The 23,080-nt window shown below is 40.2% G+C and overlaps 1 protein-coding gene across 5 annotated transcripts; it reads right to left on the bottom strand.

Moving 5' to 3' along the window:
• Positions 1-647: 647 nt before the first annotated feature.
• On the bottom strand, positions 648-15,514 carry LOC138050442 (carbohydrate sulfotransferase 11-like). Of its 5 annotated transcripts, none has more exons than XM_068896793.1 (7): positions 15,431-15,514; positions 14,820-14,845; positions 14,168-14,309; positions 11,822-12,000; positions 5,037-5,083; positions 4,139-4,186; positions 648-2,400 (listed from the first exon to the last, which is right to left on the bottom strand). In XM_068896793.1, the coding sequence occupies exons 4-7, from the start codon at positions 11,898-11,900 to the stop codon at positions 1,573-1,575; spliced, it is 1,002 nt and encodes a 333-aa protein (XP_068752894.1). In that variant the 5' UTR covers positions 11,901-12,000; positions 14,168-14,309; positions 14,820-14,845; positions 15,431-15,514; the 3' UTR covers positions 648-1,572. The 5 variants fall into 5 exon arrangements, with proteins under 5 accessions (XP_068752894.1, XP_068752888.1, XP_068752881.1 ...); XM_068896787.1 differs by lacking the exon at positions 14,168-14,309 and adding an exon at positions 14,039-14,112 and having other exon boundaries at positions 11,822-12,003; positions 15,431-15,512; XM_068896780.1 differs by lacking the exon at positions 14,168-14,309 and adding an exon at positions 14,039-14,112 and having other exon boundaries at positions 15,431-15,512.
• Between the last annotated feature and the right edge of the window lie 7,566 nt (positions 15,515-23,080).

The following is a 23,080-nucleotide window of genomic DNA, read 5'->3' as shown; positions in this document are numbered from 1 at the left end:
TAGTTTAAGTCAATTTCTTTTTTTTTTAATTATGCAAATTAGGTCACGTGACCTCCATACGTTTTAAAAACGGCAACACTTTTTCGTGTTGTATAATGTTAAGGCCGATTAATATATCACTTCTGTGCTTGGCCTTTGTTAGATAATTAAAAGCGAAGGCGTCAAGATGGGATAAAACTGCCTTGGGGGACTGGGTCTAGTTGAAAAAACCGTTTATTTTCAAAAACAGTAAAAAATTCAAAAAAGGCCAAGCACAGTTTTGTAGAAGTTTGCATTACACATTGTCCTAAACCAGTCCGGTTTAATAACTCGCAACAAAAAGTGTTGCCATTTTTGTCTAAAGACATTTTATTGTTTTCTGGCCGCGTGCAGTCACGTGACAACATAAGCATAATTGGAACACACCAAATTGACAGAAATTACACATGTATGTGTCTGGCAAAGTTTCATCTTTCTAATGCGTAAGTGCTTCGACCTAGACCACCCCCCCCCCCCCCCCCATTACCTTTCTATTAAATCATTGTTTATCCATGCCTTAATTTACCTGAGAAAGCAAATGCTATCTTTATCTTAAGCAAATTCCCCTCTGTCTTCGACCTTTCGTTTCCGTCCTGTGTTGATGCGTTTACCGCCATGCCCGGATCCTCCGCTAGACGCCATTTTGAATTTGTGCTTTTTCAAATTTCGATCAGCTACACGAGCATGCACAGACCGTGACCGTATCCCTTTAAATAGCAAGGTGTTTCAGTTTCGGACAGATAACTGACTGACGCAAAACATATTTGCTTTGCACGCGACTCGTGGTACGGAAACTGGACGGATAGTTTTTAATTCGCTTTGCCGTCTATGTCCAATCGTCTATTCAAATGTTTGTCATACGGGAGCGGTTGAAAATGTGTGTGCATGAATGAATACATCTTTATTGAAAAACACAAATACCTGCAGACAAATGTGCACGTTTACAATGCAATCACATATATATAATACAAGACGAAAGAGCAAAACGAGAAAAATGTATGTAAGATTAAACGGATTAAACAAAGTAAAAAAAAAACATCGATTTACAAAACAGTTAGTAAATTCGTCCAGCTAGCTATATTTATCAAAGATGGTATCCCGTTGCATTTTCATAGAAAGTTACTCATAAGAACTTTAGCCCACTTTTACATTCAATAACACGTCAAAAACGGTGCAAATGTACACGCTGGTAATTGAACAATCAGGAATTAATTAACATGCTTTTAGGCATGGGCTGGCATAGTTGTAACAGCACTCGCCTCCCACCAATGTGGCCCGGATTCGATTCCTAGAATCGGCGTCATAATGATGTGGGTTGAATTTGTTGGTTCTCTACTCTTGTCCGAGAGGTCTTTTTCGGGAATCTACGGTTTTCCCCTTCCCCCAAAAACTCAACGCTTGATTTGATTTGCGTTAATTTTTTGATTTCAGTTTACATTGTCCCCAATTAGTGCTCCAGCGCTAGAAGACTAGACACTTGAATAAAGTCCCTTTCCTTTCCTAAAAATGTTAACTAAACGTTCCATTTTCCTCAGTGTTTAGCGAGTATAAATCTTAACTCGTAATATCTCCCAGAAGGTCTGACAGAACTCTTGGAAAGGGGTAATTGAACATTTGATAATCCTTCTCAAAGAGCTTAGCAAGCTGAAGAATCTTAGCTTTGGGAATCGTAGCGAAATTCGTCATCATTTTATTCGATGTATTATGGCTAAGAATAGGCGAAAAAGTCACTTCTTTGTCCATTCCTGTCTGTCGGAGAACGTGCCGAGCTTCTTCTTGCATGTCGTTTAAATGACCAATGAAGTCGTACTGTATATTGCAAGGAAGACAGAGGCTTTCGTACGTTGCCCAGTGAGGATCGTTGTTGAACCCAATGCTAGTTATGTAGTATATGAATTTCTTAAATGTTAACTCGTTGTCTGAATTGCGATCTATGTAGTTCTTGAAGTTTTCTATAATCTTGGTTGCATATATTTTCATGAAATATATATCTGGCGTCTCAACAAACTTGTCTCGGTAGGCTGACAGCAACCTTTCGAAAGGCTCACGAACGAATACAAATTTGAAGTAAGTTTGGAGCCTCCATTTAATTTCCTCGTCAGAATAACCTTTATTAAGCCACTTGTAGTTTCCTTCATTGTGAATGCCAAGGTGGACATTCGGGCGTTCTCTGAGAGCCCAAAATACTTTTTTCCACTGAGTACACGCCACCTTAGGGATATAGCAATACAGTACTTTATACTTCTCGTTTACCATTAAATATTCCAAATTTTTCCGGTCAATAGTTCCGTTAAAATGGATAAGATTGTGCGATTTGCAATATTTCTTAAGATGATCTTGTCTCTCCCTTTGTTTCTCTTCCAAAGCTTGGACGTCGGTCTTCTGCATATGTAGATTTAGAAACAAGATAAAGAATGAGAGTAGTTTGAAACTGTGCATGGGTAACGAAAATAGTTTCTCTTTTAGAGAAGTTATCTCAGGCGTAAGAAAAACCTTTCTAAGTGCCTGAGGAGATTTACATGGAAAAAGTGTTAAAAGGTAATTAAAATATTTAAAAGTAAAGCAACTAGGTTGTTGACAAACGTTTCCGCGTCAACGAAGAGTTTCGAAAAGATTTTTCTGCATTCTGGCAGCACACTCAAATTAAAGGCAATCTCGGCTAAAATAGAGTTTTGGGCCTAAACTATAGTTAATGACCTTCTGAGCATGTTTCAAAGTTTTAAAGTTGATGCTTTTCCACGTTGTTCCCAAACGTAGGGTTCGAATGTAGTTTTAAAATGCCGGGTTGCCGCTATGTTTATTGCGCAATGTTTACCGCGAAAATTTCTTACTTACTGCGTGGTCAAAACATCAACATGGCGTACTAAGAGAAATTGATTTTATGTAACTTCTGTAATTTTCTGTTGTTTAGAGCCGGAGTACGCCAGTTGAACTATCATTGAAAACTGGTTTAATAAATATCCTTTTTTTTCAGTGCGTGAGGGGGTGGAATTCAACAAATCTTGCAATCTGATTGGTTCCGGGAAGGAGTGGAATTTTCTCACCGGCCCGGCGGGCGAAATCCTAGCCTTGGTTTTGTGGGCTTGTGTGATGACTTTAAATTTCTATTTTTTTGACACCGAATCCATTTACATACAGAAGTATGGAAATAGAATTCAAATAACTTAAAATATTTCTCTTTGAAACGTTCAGTTTGTAAGTCGCTTTAATACTACATTGGCTATCAAACGCGGTGCGAGTCAACAATTAGACAAGTGATTTCAGAGAGGAAGGGAAAGAGAGAGGAAAAAAAAGTCATTTACCAGCTAAGGGTCGGTCCGTGACCTCGGTCTTGAAAAAGCTGCCCTCGGCCTGTAGCCTCGGGCAGCATTTTCAAGAACTCGGTCACAGTTTTTTGCCAAAAGGACCTCCCAGCTGGCGAATAACATACATTTAACTTCCCTCTGATGTCATAATATTGATAGTGTCCTTCAGTCGTATGATGAAGTTATTTTGACGTTAAGGAGTATGAGTGTCCTGAACATTTGGTCTCTTACTTACCAAGCCGCTCAAGTCTGCGAACAAGAACATCGACAGACGGACATTTATTAAATTTTCCTCAAGCAAAAGAATGCAACTGAATTTTTATAAGGGGTAAAGCACTCGAGAAGGCGTTTAAATCACCACGTTTAAGACTTTAAAACCGGTTTTACTTACAGGTATAAAAAGCCGTTTTTAGCCTTAATTGTTTTTCTGCCGAGATTCCTTTTAAGTTCGGTGAAAAGGATGAAACCTGTCCTAAGATTATAAAACCTGACTGCATGGCACAATAATAAAGCCTTGGTTTACCAACTGTTGTATAGGGGAATCTTTGCTTACAATTTTTGCCTCATTTAGTGGCATAAGCCCATCGTTTTCTAATCTAACAGCCAAAAAAGCAGTACTGAGTATTGAGAGTCCATTGCATAATGAGCTATCTCAGGAACTTTGACCGCAGTTTTACCAGATAATCTCTGACTAATGAAGAAAATTCAGAATTTTACAAAAGTTTGAATGGGCTCATTAGCGCTTTTGCACAGTTGTTCATGGCTAATAATTCGCTCGTTCTCAAAGCTAAAAGGCTTGTGATTGGAGATTTTACCTTTTGAAGTGAATATGGAAATAGCGTGCTGCCTTCTGTCAGGAAACTCTGTTAATGAGAGAAAATTTAAACAATGTCGTCAGCAACGATTCGCCTATTGTTTGGGACACAATAGGTGACACACAGATGGCTAGTTTGCAAAAGCTGCATAACAGCGCAGCAGGTATTATAACTGGTGCCTCTAACTCCAAAAGATCTTGTGACGTTACAATACAATACTACAAAACATACTTAATTGACCGCTTCCCATAGGGGCTTTTCAGAGCCAATGAAACACAACGAAATGACGGAACAGAACAACAAGAACAACTGTTAAGAATTTAAACTGGCCGGAGGCAAGCTAGTTGGGTATTTACAAATGCAGCTGGAATGTTGAACCAGGGACTACCAGGATCAAATTCAACGAGTGGTCAGAGCGGGTCTTGAACCCGGGATCTCCGGATCTCAAGGCAAGTGCCCTAACCACTTGGCCACATTGCCTCTTAACGTTCTTACTGGGCTAGCTGGGCTGGCTAAACGAAAATGCTATTTTGATACTATTTTGATGTTTAAATACTTAATGGGCTAGCGCTTGGATACTGATTTGTCAGGCTGAAATGTTTACGTTATATATAACCTCATTCCACGACTATGGACTCCGATATATCGGCCAGAAACAAACTTGAGTTTCCAAAAAATCGCAAAAGCTAATATGAAAATGGTTTTCCATCTACTGGAGCCAAACTAATAGTTTGAGAGATAAAACGTCCCCGAAGAATGATTTGTTCTTGAACTCTATCTATCTAACAAGCAGATATGGTGAGGTACACATATATTGTGATTTTTCATTGTTTCAGGGTAATCAGGAACGAAATCCATGCAGGACAAATTTTAAGAAAAGATGACACAAACAACTCACCTTTGTGTGGATAGCTTTTGATGCTGTGGTGTACTTTTTATTGATTCCTGAGAGACCGAAAACAAGTCCACTTTAAAAACCTTTTATTAGAAAAACACTGATAGAAGCTAGTTTTGCCCGAAAGGTACAAATTGGGTCCTTTTCAAAGTGCCCTTCCCCTCCTCAAAAAACAACATATCACGATCGTTCGCTTGTTAACTCATTAGCCTTGTTTGTGGTATTGATTAAGTAATTATTTTACCAGCGGAGCCGAAAGGGTGTGAGAAAGACACACTGGTGGCTCACATGGTGGCATGGCGCAGAGGCTCAACAACAACGTCATCTCAAATTATAAATTCGCGTTATTGTAATCACTTCGTGACTATTTCAGCCTTTTTAATACGACAAGGGTGTGGTAGTTCCCCAAGAATGACACTGGTCGGAACGGCGCTTAATTTAGCGGGAAGATTGAAAATTTATCCTCAAGTGCTGACGTCCTTGATAAAACCTCAAATTTGGGTATTTCACGTTTTGTTGCTGTTGTTGACGACGGCAAAGAAATGGACAAAAATGAAACACGCACGTGTAGGGCGTGGAAAACTGTTGTTTTTGTCACTGAATAAAGCCTCATTTACACTAGCAAGTTTTCCTTGACAAGTGTCCTTGTTCAAAAACTAACATGCTAGTTTGTGAACTAAAAACTTGTAAAGGAAAAACTTGTCAAGGACTATATTTGCTATTGTAAATTACTTGTCAAGTGCACTTGTCAAGGAAAACTTGTCATATTTTCCATTTACACTACTAAGGAAAACTTGTCAAGGAAAACTTGTTAGTGCAAATGAGGCTTAAGCAAATAGTCCATTTTACAGTTGTGTGCTTAGTTACCAGGCCTATTAATGTAGCTGAGGCTGGAGTTGACCTTGTTTTGATAGAAGCTTCAAAGCTTTTCTTACGTAAATGTTTTAAATGTATTAGCACGACAACAATATCATTAACATAAGGAAAGGATGGAGGTCTGTATCACAACAAGGTCAACATCAGCCTTACTTTCATTTAAAGGCCAGGTAACTAAGCACACAACTGTAAAGAGGTCTATTTGTGACGCTCTCGTTGCCGTCGCCGTTGTCGTTGCTTAAGTTTCCTCATATCATTGGTTAAAACAGGGAAAATAACCGTGCGGCACGTGCGGCACTCCCGCATTTTAACAGCGACGTGAAATTGCAAGATTTGAAGTTTTGACGACAACACCGAGTGTACAAATGTGAATCTTCTAGTCTCTATTTTTACTCCGAAACCCCTTGTACCAATTTCTTTTTAGGATACTTCGCCACATTCTACGGCGCGAACAAAATGGATTTATCGCGAAAAACTTACGGTAGTGCAAAGTTATATTTTGGGGTGACGTTTTCGTCTACGTCGCCGTCGTAGATCTTAAGGTAGTGTTACACGAGCCGTTTTTTTATCGCAACATCGCTGCTTAAAAAGTTGTCTCCAACAAGTTGCAGGTTTTTTAATCGCTTTCAAAAACCTACAACATTATTGTCCGAATTTTATTGCCGTTGGTGCGTGTAACACCCCCGCCGTTGACTTTGGACGTAACATCGTCCCAGAATGCACCACGAGAACCGAAATAAGTCACGTCGATAGTCAAGTCTCCAGTGTCCGCCATATTTGTCGTCGCGGATTTGTCGAGCAGAATTCTGGGCTCAAATGTTGCAAGCAATGTTGCGTTAAAAAACGTCTCGTGTATACCATACCGTTGCCTCAACAAAGTTGTGTTAAAAGTTGTCTCGTGTGACATGGATTGCAAATCGACGTTAAAATATCGCGTTTAAACTCCCCAATACTAGCTCGACGCACCAAACAAGTGAGCCTGCTCTCGGGCGACTTAATTCGTACACTGAAGTTACCCTGTTTCCCAGATCAAGATATTTATGTACTGATTTTGAAATTTCATGCGGAAATCATTGACTGAAAGTGTCTTTTCCCTCTTTTAAGCATAATTTTTGTTGTTGAATTTTTAATAAAATCGACCTTTATCCTCTGCTCATAGTGTGTGTCACTTAAACCAAACTTGAAACTTTGCGGTCGTTATCAGGAATAATTAATTACGAAACCTATGTTTTTAAATGCGTTCTAAATCTGAGTCAATGAAAGGCCTTTGATATAGCAGGTGCAGATTAGAGTTAGGGAAAGAAGGCGGGCCTTGCCATAAATATCTCCCACGAGATATCAGAGAGCACGCTACTAATGGGTTCCTGACGAAACAGATCAGGTTTTAACCAATAGCAATTTATGGTGAAAATGGGGTAGACATGAGTGCAATAAAAGGGAGCTTAAGCACGCGCGTTTTTGAGACGCGGGAAGCAACCGGAAGTGAGCTGTTTTCCCTTTTAACTTGTTTTCACACAATCACGTTTACATTGCCTATTAGAGATGATTAGTATAAAAGTCTGAGAGACACCACTGTCCTGGCACGCGAAAGTTTCTCTTCCGGTTGCCGTCCGCGTCTGAAAAACGCGCGTGCTTAAGCTCCCTAATGTTCACCTCTCATCTTTTTCCTGTTGTGCGAGAGAGCGGTATTCAAAAAAAGCTGCATCTCATTGTGCCCTTTTAGTCCAGTCAAATTCGCTCGAAAAATGGGATAACCCTCAACTAATTGCAACAAAAGGTTTTTCAACGGATAACTAAAGAGAAATTATCCCTCTATAACATACTAAAAGTCCCAGAGAATCGAAGTCCGGGAAAGTGCCTAAAATTGCAATTGATTTCGACCCATTGACAACCAAAAATTTCCAACATGGAAACGAGGCTACAGTAAAGTTTTTGACTAAGTCGCCAGAATTTATTACTTTTTGTGGGAATATCAACCCCAAATCATCAGAAATGAAAGACTAGATACCAATTAAAACAACAGGTGTATTAGTTTATTTCATTTCATTCTCGATCGTGTAATTTTGCACAATCCTGCAAATACATATACATAGATAAAAAAAATTGATACTGCATTCTTTGAAAAAAAACTTTTTGTTTTCATTTACTTTAAGAATTACTTTCAAATATAACTTAATGTCAATTCAAATAATAACTGTAACACTTAAGTATTCAAAAATTCACAATTTAGCGAAGAGAAAAACCCTAGTTTATCAAGATTCAATTAGTGCGTGAATTTGTCTATTTGTGTACCGCCACCCAGGAGTGCGTGTTGGTTTGTCTCGCCAGTGTCTGGATTGGATTTTGCCGTAAGGCCATGCAGCGTACATTCCTCCTGTTCTATTGGAAAACAATTCTTTTGATTCAGTTGATAGATGCTAGTAGCTTCTAAAGTTATATCAAGGTAAGCTTAAGGCTGATTCGATTTTAAGAGAATCTTTAAACAATCAGTGCTGATCACCTACATATGAGGAATTGCCGTGAAATTAGATTCTGTTTCATGATCAGCCCTTCGAGGCGTGTGAAAGAAATCTCCCCCTAGATATCGCAGAATTCATTCTTTCTAGTTTAATAGAAATCCAATGCTCATATCTAACTACTGCTTCGAAGTAGAAGAGTTTCTTTTTGAAAGCCTATTGTGCTGGCACGATCTTTGCTGACGCTGCTCAAATACATTTTGAAATATGCTAATCAAACTTGCTTCGTAGCATAGTGAGAAAGATAAAATTGTTATAACAATTTAACTATAATTTAACGTTTTTTTCTTTTCATTTCTATATTGCTTAGGTTGTTATTTGGAGTTTTACTCCTTCAATGTGTTCTTATGGATGGAGCGCCTCTAGTTTGCGCGATTTGCGGAGTTGCAGGCTCAGCGCACGAATTTTCCACAATTGGAACAAAGGGAAGTGAAGGTATAAATCGCGCCAGCGGCCTCAGAAATGATTCAATTAGTGTTGCTCCTGGACAGCATGTACACCCTAATTGTCGTCGAGATTACTGCCACCCCACCAATATATCCAAGGATAACAGAAGCCGCGAAAATGCGGGTTCTCAATCTGCAACTATTCAACGCAAAAGAAGTGCAGACCAGACATTCGATTACAAAAGCGATTGTTATTTTTGCGGCAATAAAGTAGATGTTAAATCTGTAGACGTATGTAGAGTGATGACTCCAGAGACTCAAGAAACCGTTTTGAATAAGTGCAACGCAAGGCGTGACACATGGGCAGAGGTAGTAAAAGCAAGAATTTTACACGTACATGATCTCCCTGCCGCTGAAGCAGTCTATCATAAGATATGCAATTCCAATTTTCGTACAGATAAACAGGTTCCTGCGTCTTATGCTACGACCCAGCTTGAAAATAAGAAAGGAAAACGAGGTCGTCCCCAGAATGAGGAGCAAAACAAAGCCTTTTACATGGTCACAGAATATCTGCTGAAACATTCTGATGAGCAAATCACAGTGCAAGATCTGGTAGCTAAGATGAACGAGTACTCAGGGGATTCCGACTGCACAGCTTATAGCCAGACTTACATGAAAGCCTGCCTCCAGAAGCATTTTGGAGAGGAATTGGTTATCACATTCAGTGATGAAAAACCCAATGTTGTAACATTTAGGAAGACTGCTGCGGCGATTCTTAACGAGTTTCACGAGATGGAAAAAGACGCCCTTGATGTCGAAACAGAAAAGATGAATATAATCCGAACAGCTGCTGCGCTGATCAAGAGTGAAATCAATCTGGTTGAGACTACTACTAGTGAAACTTACCCTAAAGTTGAGTCCAACGCCGAACAAAAAGTTGAACTTCCTGCATCCCTCAAAGAATTCTTGCATGGTATTTTAGCTGAAGATGATAACGTTAAACTTGCATCGATAGGACAGACACTTATGCAGGCAGCGCGACCAAGAATGTTTTTAGCGCCTTTACAACTGGGTCTTGCCGTGAAACTACATTATCACTTTGCGTCCCGGTTTCTGATTCACACCCTCAATTCTCTTGGGTATTGCGCTTCATACAATCAAGTACAACAATTTAATCAAAGCGCGGTGGTTTCAATGAGGGGACGGACATACCGGAGTTTAACGGCCAATTTGTTCAATATGCAGCGGACAACGTTGAGCATAATATTTGTACGCTTGATGGGAAAGACACTTTCCATGGGATGGGCATCGTGGCCGCTGTCACACCATTTACTAGCCTGACAAGGTGCGTACCAAGAAAGAAAGTTACGTCCAGGGAACTTTCTGAAGCAGGTAAAATCGAGATATATCCCTATGATGAGAGGCGGTTAGAAGAGGTGGAGATCAAATACAATGACGTAACTGTTGCTAGGGTAGTGGATCCCATGGAGAATCTCGATGTGCTCTGGAAATCGTCCCTCTTGTTTGGTTTCAGTCGTCCTGCGTGGGGTGGGCTAATGCAGCACGTCTTGACTGGAGACCACAAAGGAAAATCATCTGTGATGTTTCTGCCCATGATCAACGTGGGCGCAAGTGATGCCACCTGTATATATTCAACCCTCAAGTTTATCGTGGAACACGCGAAAAGGCACAACATCACAGCACCTGCCGTCACCTTCGATCAGCCTTTGTTGTGGAAAGCCTTTTGCATGGTTCAAGGGGAAACACCAACAAGTCCAATCCGCAGTTGCATCCCACGGCTGGGCCCCTCTCATACCAAGATGAGTTTTGTAGGCTCTATTGGGCATCTGATGGCAGAATCTGGTCTGCGAGAGATATTGGAAATCATATATGCGCCTAATGCAGTCGACCACATGCTTAGTGGTAAGGCCATCTCCCGAGCAGTACGTGGTCACTTTATCGTCGATGCCGCTTTAAACTGTCTCCTGTATTCAGCCGCTCTGGGAGTTACTGTACCGTTAAGGTTAGGGCTAGCACCCGCCGTTGTTCCTGTCGCAAAAATGATCTACCGTGTAATCCTGCTTGTGGTCAGTGCAAAGGGTCTACCAACGCACCCGAGCAAATCCCTGACGATGAAGATTCTGATTCCGACTCTGGTTGAACAAATTAGCTATGAAAGGCGGTTAAAGCGGAGTACAAAGTAAGATAACCCTCACCTGCTTTGTTATCGGGTGGCAGTCATCGGTCTGTATAAGATTTGAAATTATAGACTTTTGTTAGGAGCCCACGGGACCAATGTCAAACGTTCCATTGACGGGACTTTCTTTTCTGCACCAACAAAGCAGAATGTTTAGATTAACAGATATTGTGACCTCTATAACTGTTTAGAAACTAAAGATTGATTGCGGGATCGACTTTAGAGGAAAAGGCTTTCTAGTCGTACCATGCAATGTAGCTGGATTATGATCTGGTTTAAATTGATAAATAGAGCGTAAACAATGTGACAATTCTTATCCAGTTGTACGAATAGCACGATTTTAACTTAAACATCAATCCAGCGGATTACCCGGCCCAAAATTGTTACTGTATTGAGACAATAAAATAGTAGCCGTCATATAAATTGGGTTCCCTGTGGTTTTTCATATAAGCTTTGTATGGGAATTTTCTTTTTCGTTTTTCGGGGCCCTCCCGAACTCCGATTCTTTGGGACTTTTGATATGTTCTTAAGGTCATCCGAATGAGCCATAATCCGTTGAAAAACCTTTTGTTGCAATTTTTTGAGGGTCTGACCCCAATTCGACTGGACTATTTGTCTTGAGTACCGTCCTCGCCTGCGGCCTTGGGCACAGTTCTCTTCCGATTGCCGTCCGCGTCTCAAAAAACTCGCGTGTTTAAGCTCCCTGTTTCCCAATACGGACCTCCCAGCTGGTTAAATGACATGTTTTTATTTTTAGGTCACGGTTCTCTTCCTTTAATAAATTGACCCTTTTAAGTAAACAGCATAATTTACCTGACAACGAAATTAGCACGAAGAAACAAACCAACCATAGGAGTGTCACAACGGTGAACTTTACCAGGCGCACGCGCATTTTGCTTCGGAAACAAGACGAAAAAGAACGATAGGATACTTGCTGTCAGAATATAGGCACTGCTTTTCTAGCGAAACTTCCCAGTTCCGAAGGACTTTGTCTGCTTTGAAAAAGACAAAATGAGGAAATTTTCAGTAGATCGATGCCGCTATTTATTTACATAAACGTGTCGAAGAACGTGAACTGAAATGTTTCGTGCTTAATTAGCAGTGGACAATTTTTCAAATCTACATTACTTAGCAACCACAACGCAGCCTCTTAAGGATCATTCAAAAGTGGAACTAACTGCCTCACATATTTTTTTTAATACTATCTTTATTTATTTATTTATTTATTTGTTGAAATAACGTTTACGACTACTACTACTACTACTACTACTACTACACCTACTACTACTACTACCTACTACTACTACTACTACTACTACTACTACTACTACTACTACTACTACTACTACAACTACTACTACTACAACTACTACTACTACTACTACTACTACTACTACTACTACTACTACTACCTACTACTACTACTACTACTACTACTACTACATACTACTACTACATACTACTACTACATACTACTACTACTACTACTACTACTACATACTACTACTACTACTACTACTACTACATACTACTACATACTACTACTACTACTAGTACTACTACTACTATACTACTACTACTACTACATACTACTACATACTACTACATACTACTACTACTACAGTTACTACTACTACTACTACTACTACTACTACTACTACTACTACTACTACTACTACTAGTACTACTACTACTAGTCTACTACTACTAGTCTACTACTACTAGTCTACTACTACTACTACTACTAGTATACTACTACTACTACTACTACTACTACTACTACTACTACTACTACTACTACTACTACTACTACTATACTACTACTACTACTAGTACTACTACTACTATACTACTACTACTACTATATACTACTACTACTTTATACTACTACTACTTTATACTACTACTACAGTTACTACTACTACTACTACTACTACTACTACTACTACTACTACTACTACTACTACTACTACTACTACCAATATTTATTTTATTTTAATAACTTTGCCAGTCAAGCTGGCAGAGCGCCACAACAGCTTGCGCCAATTACTGTGGACCACAACACCGGGAACTATGTGCCCTACTCTTAGCGACAAGTGTGTGAGTTCTTTTTACGTCCCACAGGATTATAAACATCGAAGGGTTGCGAGACGGGACCTCCGGCTTATCGTTCTTATCCGAGAATACTTGAAAGTCTAACCACCACTACCACTACCACTATGTTAAACGATCTGTTTTCTATATGAGTAATCTATAACAATGATACTGTGATTTTCAGTTGAGTAATGCCAGTAGGGAATTCAGAGATCGGGGACGGTAAAGCCCACGAAAGTCTATAACGTAACATTCACCTTGGAAACAAAGCAGGTTGCCCTTGAAAATATGATAACTTGAACATTAAACCTTAATCACAAGGCTTCGCTTGTGCCTTACTCAAATGAAAATCGTGGTATCATGATCATTTCAGACTGGATAGGTTCTTGCTCAAAAACAAGAGTGACTCTACAAAGTGTAAATTTTCAGACTGGTAGAGAAATTCTACTATCATGACTAGAAAACATGCATGGTGGTTTTCTGAGACAAAAGAAAGGATTTGTATCAAAAAAGTAATTCGCAAAGTTTTATTTTGCGACACCAATATGGCAGCCATAACGTTATGTCAAAAGACTATAGCAAAAATAGCATAAATTATTTTCATTACTAGCCGGAAAACATGCCTGTAGTGGTGTTTTAACATGCTGCTTGTAATTAGGGGAATCTTCCGAAGTCTTTTTCGAAGTGGACATGGCATATGTTGAAATAGCATACTAATAATTTTTAACTCAATTGTGAAAGTCACCCACTTTGCGCATTTTTATACTGACAAACTGACTTACCGGAGCAGAAATCACGTAAAACAAAAGAAACAAAAGACAGAAAGGAAAACAACTCCAAATAAAGACTAATCCCAAGTGACCAAAACCTTAATGCTTTCCGGTTGCTTTTTCAAGTTAAGTGTTTTGTGAGATCACGAAACCGTAGATAGTTTACCTTCTGTGGTGCTAGACAACCGGTTTCGTCGTTTCGTTAGATATAATATAAAGGAACTTGTCACCTCTTGACCACTAGGGAGTAAAAGTGGATTAAGTAGAATAAGTTTCATGCAAATTTTTCACTCACATTTATTTCGCTGGCACAAAACAATAATATCATTGCTTAATGAGAAAAAACATCGTGCAGCACACATTTTAGCAAATATTTTTGCGGTAACTTGCGTCGTGACAATTCGTAAAATCCATCGCCAACGGGAACATACAATGATCTGAAACGAAACTGATATTATATTAATTCTCTAAAACCTCGCATGCCAAATTAATTTTAAGATAATATGACCGTATTGCACGACACGAACAAGATGGGCTGACAACCTCGAAAGAGTTACGATAGTGCAAAGTTGTGAGATCTTTTAGAACAATGTTATGCCTGCTAAGACGGAATGCTTGTCATTTCGCGATGAAACGTTTTTTTTTTCTGTTCTTAGTAGATATGTTGATGTGAATGGCGGCACATGAAACCAGCATATTAAACACACATCACCGTTCATATTCAAATTTCCAAAGAAGAAGCTCATGTTTTACAACTGGCGGCCAACCTTCTTGCAATTGAAGATCGTCGTCAATTTCGTGTGCGACAAATGTTGCCTGCGGTACTGTCAAACTAGTTGTATGATGAACTCTACCATTATCACTTTTTACTGCGTTAACGCATCTTAGCGAAAGTATCAAGGCGGCTATCAAGCATGTAACAAGAAGCGGACTAAAGTTATACTTACTTTTATCAAATGTCCGACGTTTGGGCCTAAAAGTGGAATTGAAAACTCTGATAAATTGCCAGTCGCGCAGGTCACGTTGCTGTGGTAAGAATGCTCAAAAGATACCCCCACAAAATATTCAGGATTTTTCGATGAGTCGACGCCAAACTTGATTGCCCTAATTAGGCCGCCATAGCGTAACCCAGAGAGTCTCAGGTGTCAATTCATTAATGAAAAACCGTTCGATAAACGAGGAAGTGTAAACCCTAAAATTGTGAGATCTTTTAGAACCATGCGATGCCTGTCACGGCGGAATGCTTGTCAAATATATTCGCGATGAAACGTTTTTTTCCGTTCTTCAATGCCTTTGGACATGTTGACGTGAATGGCGTCACATGACTAAAGCCAGCACAACCCACACCACTGTTATGATTCAAATCTCCAAAGAAGACACCTGGCTACCAAGCCTCTTGCAATTGAAGATCGTCTTCGATTTTGTGACCGACAACTGTACTGTCAAACTAATTGTTAACTATACCACTATCACTTTTTACTGAGTTAACACACCTTGGCGAAAATATGAAGGCGGCTATCGAGCGTGTAACAAAAAGCGGACTAAAGTTTATACTTACTTTATCAGATGTCCGACTTTTGGGTCTAAAAGTGGATTGAAAACCCTGATAAATTGCCAGTCGCGCAGGTCAGGTTGCTGTGCCAAGAATGCTCACAAGATGCTCTCACAAAATATTCAGGAATTTTCGATACACATGAGCTACTTACTCGCACATTGCTGGAGGGCAATTCGAAGATAGGTAGTTGAATGATCATTTTTGGTTAATTCGTTCAATATTGATAAGCATCCTTCATTTGAGATTTCGGGACCATAGGTGCACATAGGTGGAACATTTTTTTCTAAAAAACTGTTAGTTAGGTAACCATAAAAACATTTTTCCGCAGTAAGCATAATTTGTTTGACGTCAAACCTTTGTTTTCGCACCCTGGTCGGTAATTAAGGACCTCCATTCTTATCGGCTATACGATTTACATGAAATGTCCATTCCTCTGTGTGTCTTACCAGTTTTATCGTTTCGTTGAGTAACAACCATGCTTTCATCACCCGACGGTTCTTTATTTACCCGAAAAAGCCTTCGAAAGCTACATTCCAGTATCTATTAACATTCTGACAAATCAAGAGCAGCTCCTCTTGCAATTCATTGCATCATTTCACGCTCATTCTGCCACAGAGTCAATTTCTCTCTTTACACGACCATTTCTTTTCAAGAGTGTAACGTTCTTTAGTTCAACAAGTTAAACATTACGCTTAACTTTTCAGATAAATACAAATTCCGAATGCAATAAGTGTGCACGCGGCTGGGCAGGGGAGTTTCGGGCTTTCAGACTGCAGGCACCCCAAGCTCAGTGCGCGCCTTGCCCACAAAAATATAACGATTTGTTTGGGAATCTCAATAAAAAGCTTAAGAAGATAATTATATGAAAAAAATCTCACTTAAAAAGCCTAACCTTATTACCGTTGTGGGTAGCTTCCTTCCTATGTGGTTATTTTCCAGACCAGACGCGATTTGAGCCATTTTTCAATTTCTCGGTTGTCAACTGTTATAATAAAATCCCAAGGCTGGAGACTAAATTCTCAGGAGCCACAAATTTGAGTTAAATTTTCTTGGATAAAATGTTCCCACGGTCACAATTCAAAACCAGAATCAATTGACAAAGATTAAACTTTCATCTCAACCCACCTTCAACGCAATGGCAGTCCTGCAAGCGACCTCAGGCGGCAATATGGCAAGAAAGCGGCTTTCGAAGGAGATGTTTTATTAAAAAAGTGGCCACGGCATACGGCTTCGACTGTTGAAAACAAACTGAAAGTTACCGGGGTGGCAGACCGACGTTTGTCAACCGCAAATTTATTTATTCCCCTGGGTCTCCAACTGCTTTTATTTACTATGAACTACTCGAAATTCACACTCTTGACAATGTATTAATTCAACAATAGGATGGCATCCTTTATCTATAAGCTTACGCATTTCTCTGATAACACCCCAGGAGTTCCTCATAATTTAATAATACATCAGTGCATGAAGAATTCATAGCTATAATGCTAGATATGCCTCGAAAGAGAACTTATAGAGTGTCCAGAACAAATTATGAGCTTTCAAGATTTACACCAACTGCTTCTAGAATTTTGGAAAATGCACCATATAATATTAAAACTTTACCTTTTTCTCTATTTATTAAACAATATAAGCGCTCCTTGACAGCCAAACATAATAATTATATTCCTTTCCTTCCTAATTATTATTATTAAAATTATTATTATTATTTAAATTGTCAGTTTGTTAATTTATTACTATGTATTCTTATTTGTACTATCTGTTTTGCCAGTCCACTTCTCTATATATATATATATATGTATATTTATTTCTTCCTTTCATGTAATTCCTATAGTAGTGGCTATCTTAAAAGCATTTGCTACTATGCCCACTAACTTGACGCACTTTTCCAGTTTTTCTCACTCATGTATAAATAGTCTTTTTCCTTCTTTCTTTTAATTGTCATGCCCATTATGTATTTTCTGAAATAGTGCATAATAATAAATCTGAAAATTCGTAAACCCCTCTAAAATTCGCAAAATTCCTCTATTGGGCCTAGCTCGGCCACAATTCGCAGTGGGAATCTGCCTGTTTCAGATGTGCATGAGCTTACGTGCATTATGGTTACAATATTTATTCACCCCCAAAAGACATTTCAAGAATTTGTTTTGGACCAATTCCGTCGGGTCTTTATCCGGATCACCGGTCCAATCAATACCCCAGATTTCACTGCAATAAAGGAATATGGGCGATATTAATTAGTCAAATAGCTTAGTTGTTAGTTTGATGTTCTCACAGAAGTGAAATCCCATCTCTTTTCTTAATTTAAACAGTGCTTTGAGGCCGACATTTTTCAATTCTTGCCTCGCAAGAGTGAAATTTCCGTAGGGACACAATGCTAGGTTTACGTCCTTAAGACTTAACGTTGTCGAACATATTTACTCCATATCTAAACAAATAGTCGTTTAATAGTCGTTTAATAGTCGCATACTGGAGCAGCATCGAGAAGAAAATCCCGAACAGGGTTGGAGCAAGAACATAGCCCTGCTTTACTCCACTACTGACTGGGAAGGCAAATGCCTTGGAAGTGGCCCCATCGAGACAGACCGTATTCTGCATGTCCTGGTGAAAGGAGGTGATGATCACCAGGAGCTTTGGAGGGCAGCCAATCGTCTGGAGGATCTTGAAGAGCCCGCGTGTGTTCACCAAGTCAAAAGCTTTGGTGACAATGGCTGCTGCTGCTATCGACATTTCTCCTGCAGCTGACGGAGGGAGATCATATCCTCTGTGGACCTCCCGGCTCTGAAGCCACACTGTAACTCGGGATAGACTTGCGAAGCAAGGCTCTGCAGGGGGGTCAAGGGGACCGGAACGAAGACTTTGCCAACAATGCTTAGAAGAGAGATGTCGCGATAATAGTTGCAATCACTACGGTCATCCTTGTTCTTGTACAGGGTGACTATGTTGGCATCTCTCATGTCTTGGGGGATGTGACCTTGCTCCCAGCACAGGCAGAGGAGCTCATGAAGCGGTTTCAGGTGGATAAGATGTTTTTCTGGATGGAGTGGACTCCCATGGAAGAAATGTTCACGGTCTCCCTTCCAAAATGCATGCAATTTTTTCTAGGACTCCGACGAATTAACTTTCGAAGCATGCAGCGGATTTGTTCTAATGGCCTCACGAGTAGTCTTTCGATGAGTCCACTGGACTCTGCTTGAGTCTAGTCGGCACTGATAGCTCCAGTGAAATCCGATGAACGACATTTTTCAAGGTCTCTCCTTGAGCATATGGGGGATTTCTCTCAGGGATGGAGTTCATGTGCACCCACTGGATTTTCTTCGAGCCTACTCGTGACCGATAGATCCGGTGGGCTCCGATGGACAAACAGGAGATTTACCTCACCGCTACACTTCTAGTGAGACTAATGGACTACGTACTGGCGTCTAGCGAGTCTAGTAGTGACCTATGGATCCAGTGGACGCCGATGGACAATATTTTCACTGTCCCCCCTCCAAGAAGGCTAGTGACTCTTTTATAAGTCTCTCACGGATACACTTACGGTGAATCCAATGGACTCTACTCTAGGCTTCTCGTCAGGTACACCTACTTTCTATTTTCAACCGGATCGTACGGTAATCCAGAATGCCTTCCAAACTAAGATGTGGTGTTCCAATTTGAGAAAATTCAGAACAAATGCAAAGAATCACGTCAAAAATGGCTGATTTTTTGGTGTAAAATGGAAACGTGCCTCGGAGAATACCTTTTGTATGAAACAGGTTTTGAAGTTCCATCGGAAATGAGTGTAAAATTCAAAGGATTCTCGATAAAAAACCTTCTAGGCCCGAAGGAGTATTTACTAATTCATCGGAAATTAATCATTTTGGAAAAACCCATTTTAGTTTGGAACGCGTTAAATACTGAATCCCCTTTACAACCATAAACCCACCGTATGCTGTTACCTGCTTAAGGGGGATCAGAAATTCTGAATCCTTTTACAACCAAGAAAAGATAGCGGTTTTTGTACTGTGTCGTGATGGCGGATCAGAGATTCTGAACCAAGCTCTGTGGATGCTTAGCTGCGACATAGTTAATGCATGGAGATGGTTATGAAACTGAACAACAGATTCCTTTGTTTCATCTTTTTGTCGTCAAACCCGTGCGAAGCGAAAGCAAAAGATTGTGAAGGGTCACGGTCAATTCAGTATAGATTGCGACAACATTGTTATCGCTATTTAAGGTTTTAAGGTTTCATAACCATTCCCTCGATTAACTTTGACTGCGGTGATCTAAAAAATGTCTTTACCGAGAAACTGTGATTTTTGCGCAACGTCGGTTTCTACGCTATTCGCTTGGAAGAGCACGTGATGCATCACTCACAGAATGAAATGTCTGATGGTTGTAAACAAGCATAAAATAAAACCCAATTGCGGTATGGCGGGATTGTGCGTGAGCAAATTTCTGCAGTGCGGTGAAGCCTGTAGTATTGCTGTCAAGCTTTTCCTGTTGTCTGCTGTCTTGCCGTGAGGTACGCTCTGTTGTTGCCTGTCGTGTTTTGCTGACTGTTCAAGGTCCCGCCTGTGTTCACTTTTTCGTTTCCTTCGCGTCTTCAATTTTTCATTTTTCCTGTTATGGCTAACGATTTCCAAGCGTCCTTCACTGCGCCACGTTTCATGCATTCCATCGCCAATCGTGTTTTGGGCCGAGGCTGAAAAACATTTCCGAGTGGAAGTCAGAGCCCTCGCCAATCGTGTTTTTGGGCCGAAGCTGAAAAACATTCCGGATTGGAAGTCAGGGCCTTCTCTTGTCCTTGTTGATAGCCTTGCCGTCTTGTTCCGCTTTCACCTGTAACGCCTGGCCTTTTGTACCGCTTGTCAAGTTTCTTTGTGACTGTTCCGCCCACTGCGACACCGTCGGCTGTTTCCTCTGCAGTGGTTTCTGCAGATATTTCATCCCCTTGCTTCCTCTGTTGTTGGGTTTATCAATCTGTCTAGTCTGTTTCCTTTCCTGCCGTCCACCTTGGTGTTCGCGCTAAGTCGTGTTCGTCTACAGGTACTGGGGATTATGCCATGATTTCTGTACGGGCAATTTCCTTATCAGCTGTCTAGTCTGTTGCTTCGTCTTCGTGTGTGGTCCCAATTAAGACATATACGTCCACTGGCACAGTGGATGCAGTTTAATTCCCTCGATATTCACCTAACATTTTTCCGAGCTTTCTCGTGTATCTTGTTCTGCGTTTCTTCGTCGTGTGTTGCGCTTCACCCAAATCTTCTATCGTGTTGATCTTATGCAGGCGTGCTCGTACTAATCCTTGATCTTGCCTTTTTTCGTTTTACTCGAAATGTTCTAGTTGTGGGGTTAAGTATTAAGCTAGGGCAGGTTGGGATGGGTAGTGAGGCGTCGTTATGGACATATGTCCTGCGACTGAATTAGTCGTGCAATACCAAATCAAGCGAGAAACAATGCATTAGACGGGGCGAAAGAAAAAGCGAGTGCGAGGAAAGCCCTACTGAGCACTGGGGTGAAAGGGGCAGTCTTTGCCCCAAGCTCGTTCCCAGGACCTCTCCCTTGGCTTCTGGGCTGAGGCGTAGGGAGAAGTCCTGGGAAGAAGTTGTCTTTGCCTGGGTTTCTCTTCCTCAATTGAGGGATCCTCTACTTCCACAAATCCCATAATACCCCCTCCTCCATAAATTTTGCATAATCATTGTTTGCAATTTCTTCTGGGACATGAAGATGCGCCAAGAGAAATCGAAAATAATGCGTAAAAAAAGTACATTATGGGATTTGTGCAAGTAGAGAATTATTTGTAATTGTCAATTTGCTCCAAGTGAAGTATTATTTTTCGTTCTGAACACTGACAGCTTCATAGGAATCATGGGAAATGAATATATTTTTTATCTGGACTCGAACCTGGAAACGTTTGGCTAATAACCCCTTCACTTAACCACTAGACTACCAACCACCTCTCTAACCGCGACGATGTCATTTTTCTTCCAAATGCCCCTGCAAACGCGTATTAACACTTTGTAAGAGGCAAGCTTACACAGTGAAAAATGTCGGTTACCAAACTTCAAGAGAAAGCTAACCATTTTAAAATCAAGCCTTAGAATTAAACATTATTCAGCAATGATTTTAGATATATACTAGTTAGCTTTGGTAAATAATCGGCACACTTACCAGTCAGTTGATCTTTGGTAGTGAAGTGGATAAAACCAGCTAATCTAAATGGAGGATATTACTTCATTTGGAGCAAACTTACAATAAAGGATAATCGTTCGTTTGACGAAGATATCGTGTTTTCTTTTTTTTCCGTACGCCCCGACGAAGGACCTACCTGCTTTAAATTTGTTCATCCCGACAAACCGAGAACCTGGGACAGTCTGAGATTGAAATTGAAAACGGTCAAATTCAAAGAAACAATCACAAAAGAATCATCTAGATCACAAATAGCAAAAAAATCTAAACACGTTTTATAGGGATTGCGTTTTTCTTTTTGTCATTTTGTTACCTTCAGCAATGTGAGTGCGTACACTTTGTAATCTGCGACTCCAGAGCGTACCATATGGCAGATACAATGACTCCTTTGAACAATATTAAAGCCCGGCGCTTGAAACCTTACCTTAAATAGACAAAGGCGGAACTGAGCTGTGTGAAAGAAAAAGATCTGTCGCATATGGTCTAGGAGCCAACATTTCTCTCCCTCACTGCTTACCTGGCGTAGGTAAGCAACGAAGGACCAACTGACTCCCAGGCGACGCGCGGGTCGAAATCTTGGTCTTGATTGTCAATGTACGACGCTCTGGCGCAGTGTCCAGAGGTATCGCTACTGGTTCCACTTTTCTCTCTTTGTTCAGACATTTCGCCAGCGTATGCGCAAATGTTCATGTGCCCCGATACGTACCATACGGTTAACATGGTTAATGCTGTAAGGGATAGACGAGAAGGACATTGGACATCTCGTGACAATTACCAATGAACATGATTTCGGTGCGCGCGGAGCTCCGCTATAAAATAGGGGATGGTCTATAGTTTGGTATTTTTTTCTTGCATTTCTTCAGGTGGTAAGCACATTTACCTATCACACGATTGTACGTACACTACGCATGCGTATTTGTTAGATTTGTATACAAAAAATAAAACGGAAAAAAAAACTTTGTTCAGGGTCTCCGTGCTACTTTCGATCCTGGGAGGGAGAGATCAATTGGCCCTTAAACCATATGTTTGTTAAATTTTACGAGAAATCTGAGTCATTGCGATTACGTGTTTATAACAAATGAGCAAAATTTTCTTGTCACTGTCGAGGCACAACGAAAAGCAGCTGGGCAAACGGATTAAGAACAGATAATTGTATTTAATTCTAGTTGAGAATAAAAATTCGATTTTCATTTCTGAACAAAGGAAAAACCGATTAAACCACCTTTTAAAAATACTCAACCCTATCTAACACACTTGAATATTATATTTTGTTAAATTGTGTTTACATTGGCTAATGACAGTTTGTGTTTTTATTCATATTTAAGGTACCCCTCTTGAGAGTGCTTATATTTTTTAAACACCCTCCATTTTACTTTTAATTTTTTTGGGGGATCCCCAATTTATCATTAGTCCCCCCCTCCCCGCCACCTACAACAGGTTTTGTGAACGCTCCCTAAACAATTGCAAGTTGCTATCGTCGCA

Source organism: Montipora capricornis, chromosome 1 (genome assembly GCF_036669925.1).
Source record: "Montipora capricornis isolate CH-2021 chromosome 1, ASM3666992v2, whole genome shotgun sequence".
In the NCBI taxonomy this organism is placed as follows: Eukaryota; Metazoa; Cnidaria; class Anthozoa; order Scleractinia; family Acroporidae; genus Montipora; species Montipora capricornis.
Note: the sequence above shows the minus strand (reverse complement) of the source record. Positions and strands in the feature narration are given on the sequence as shown.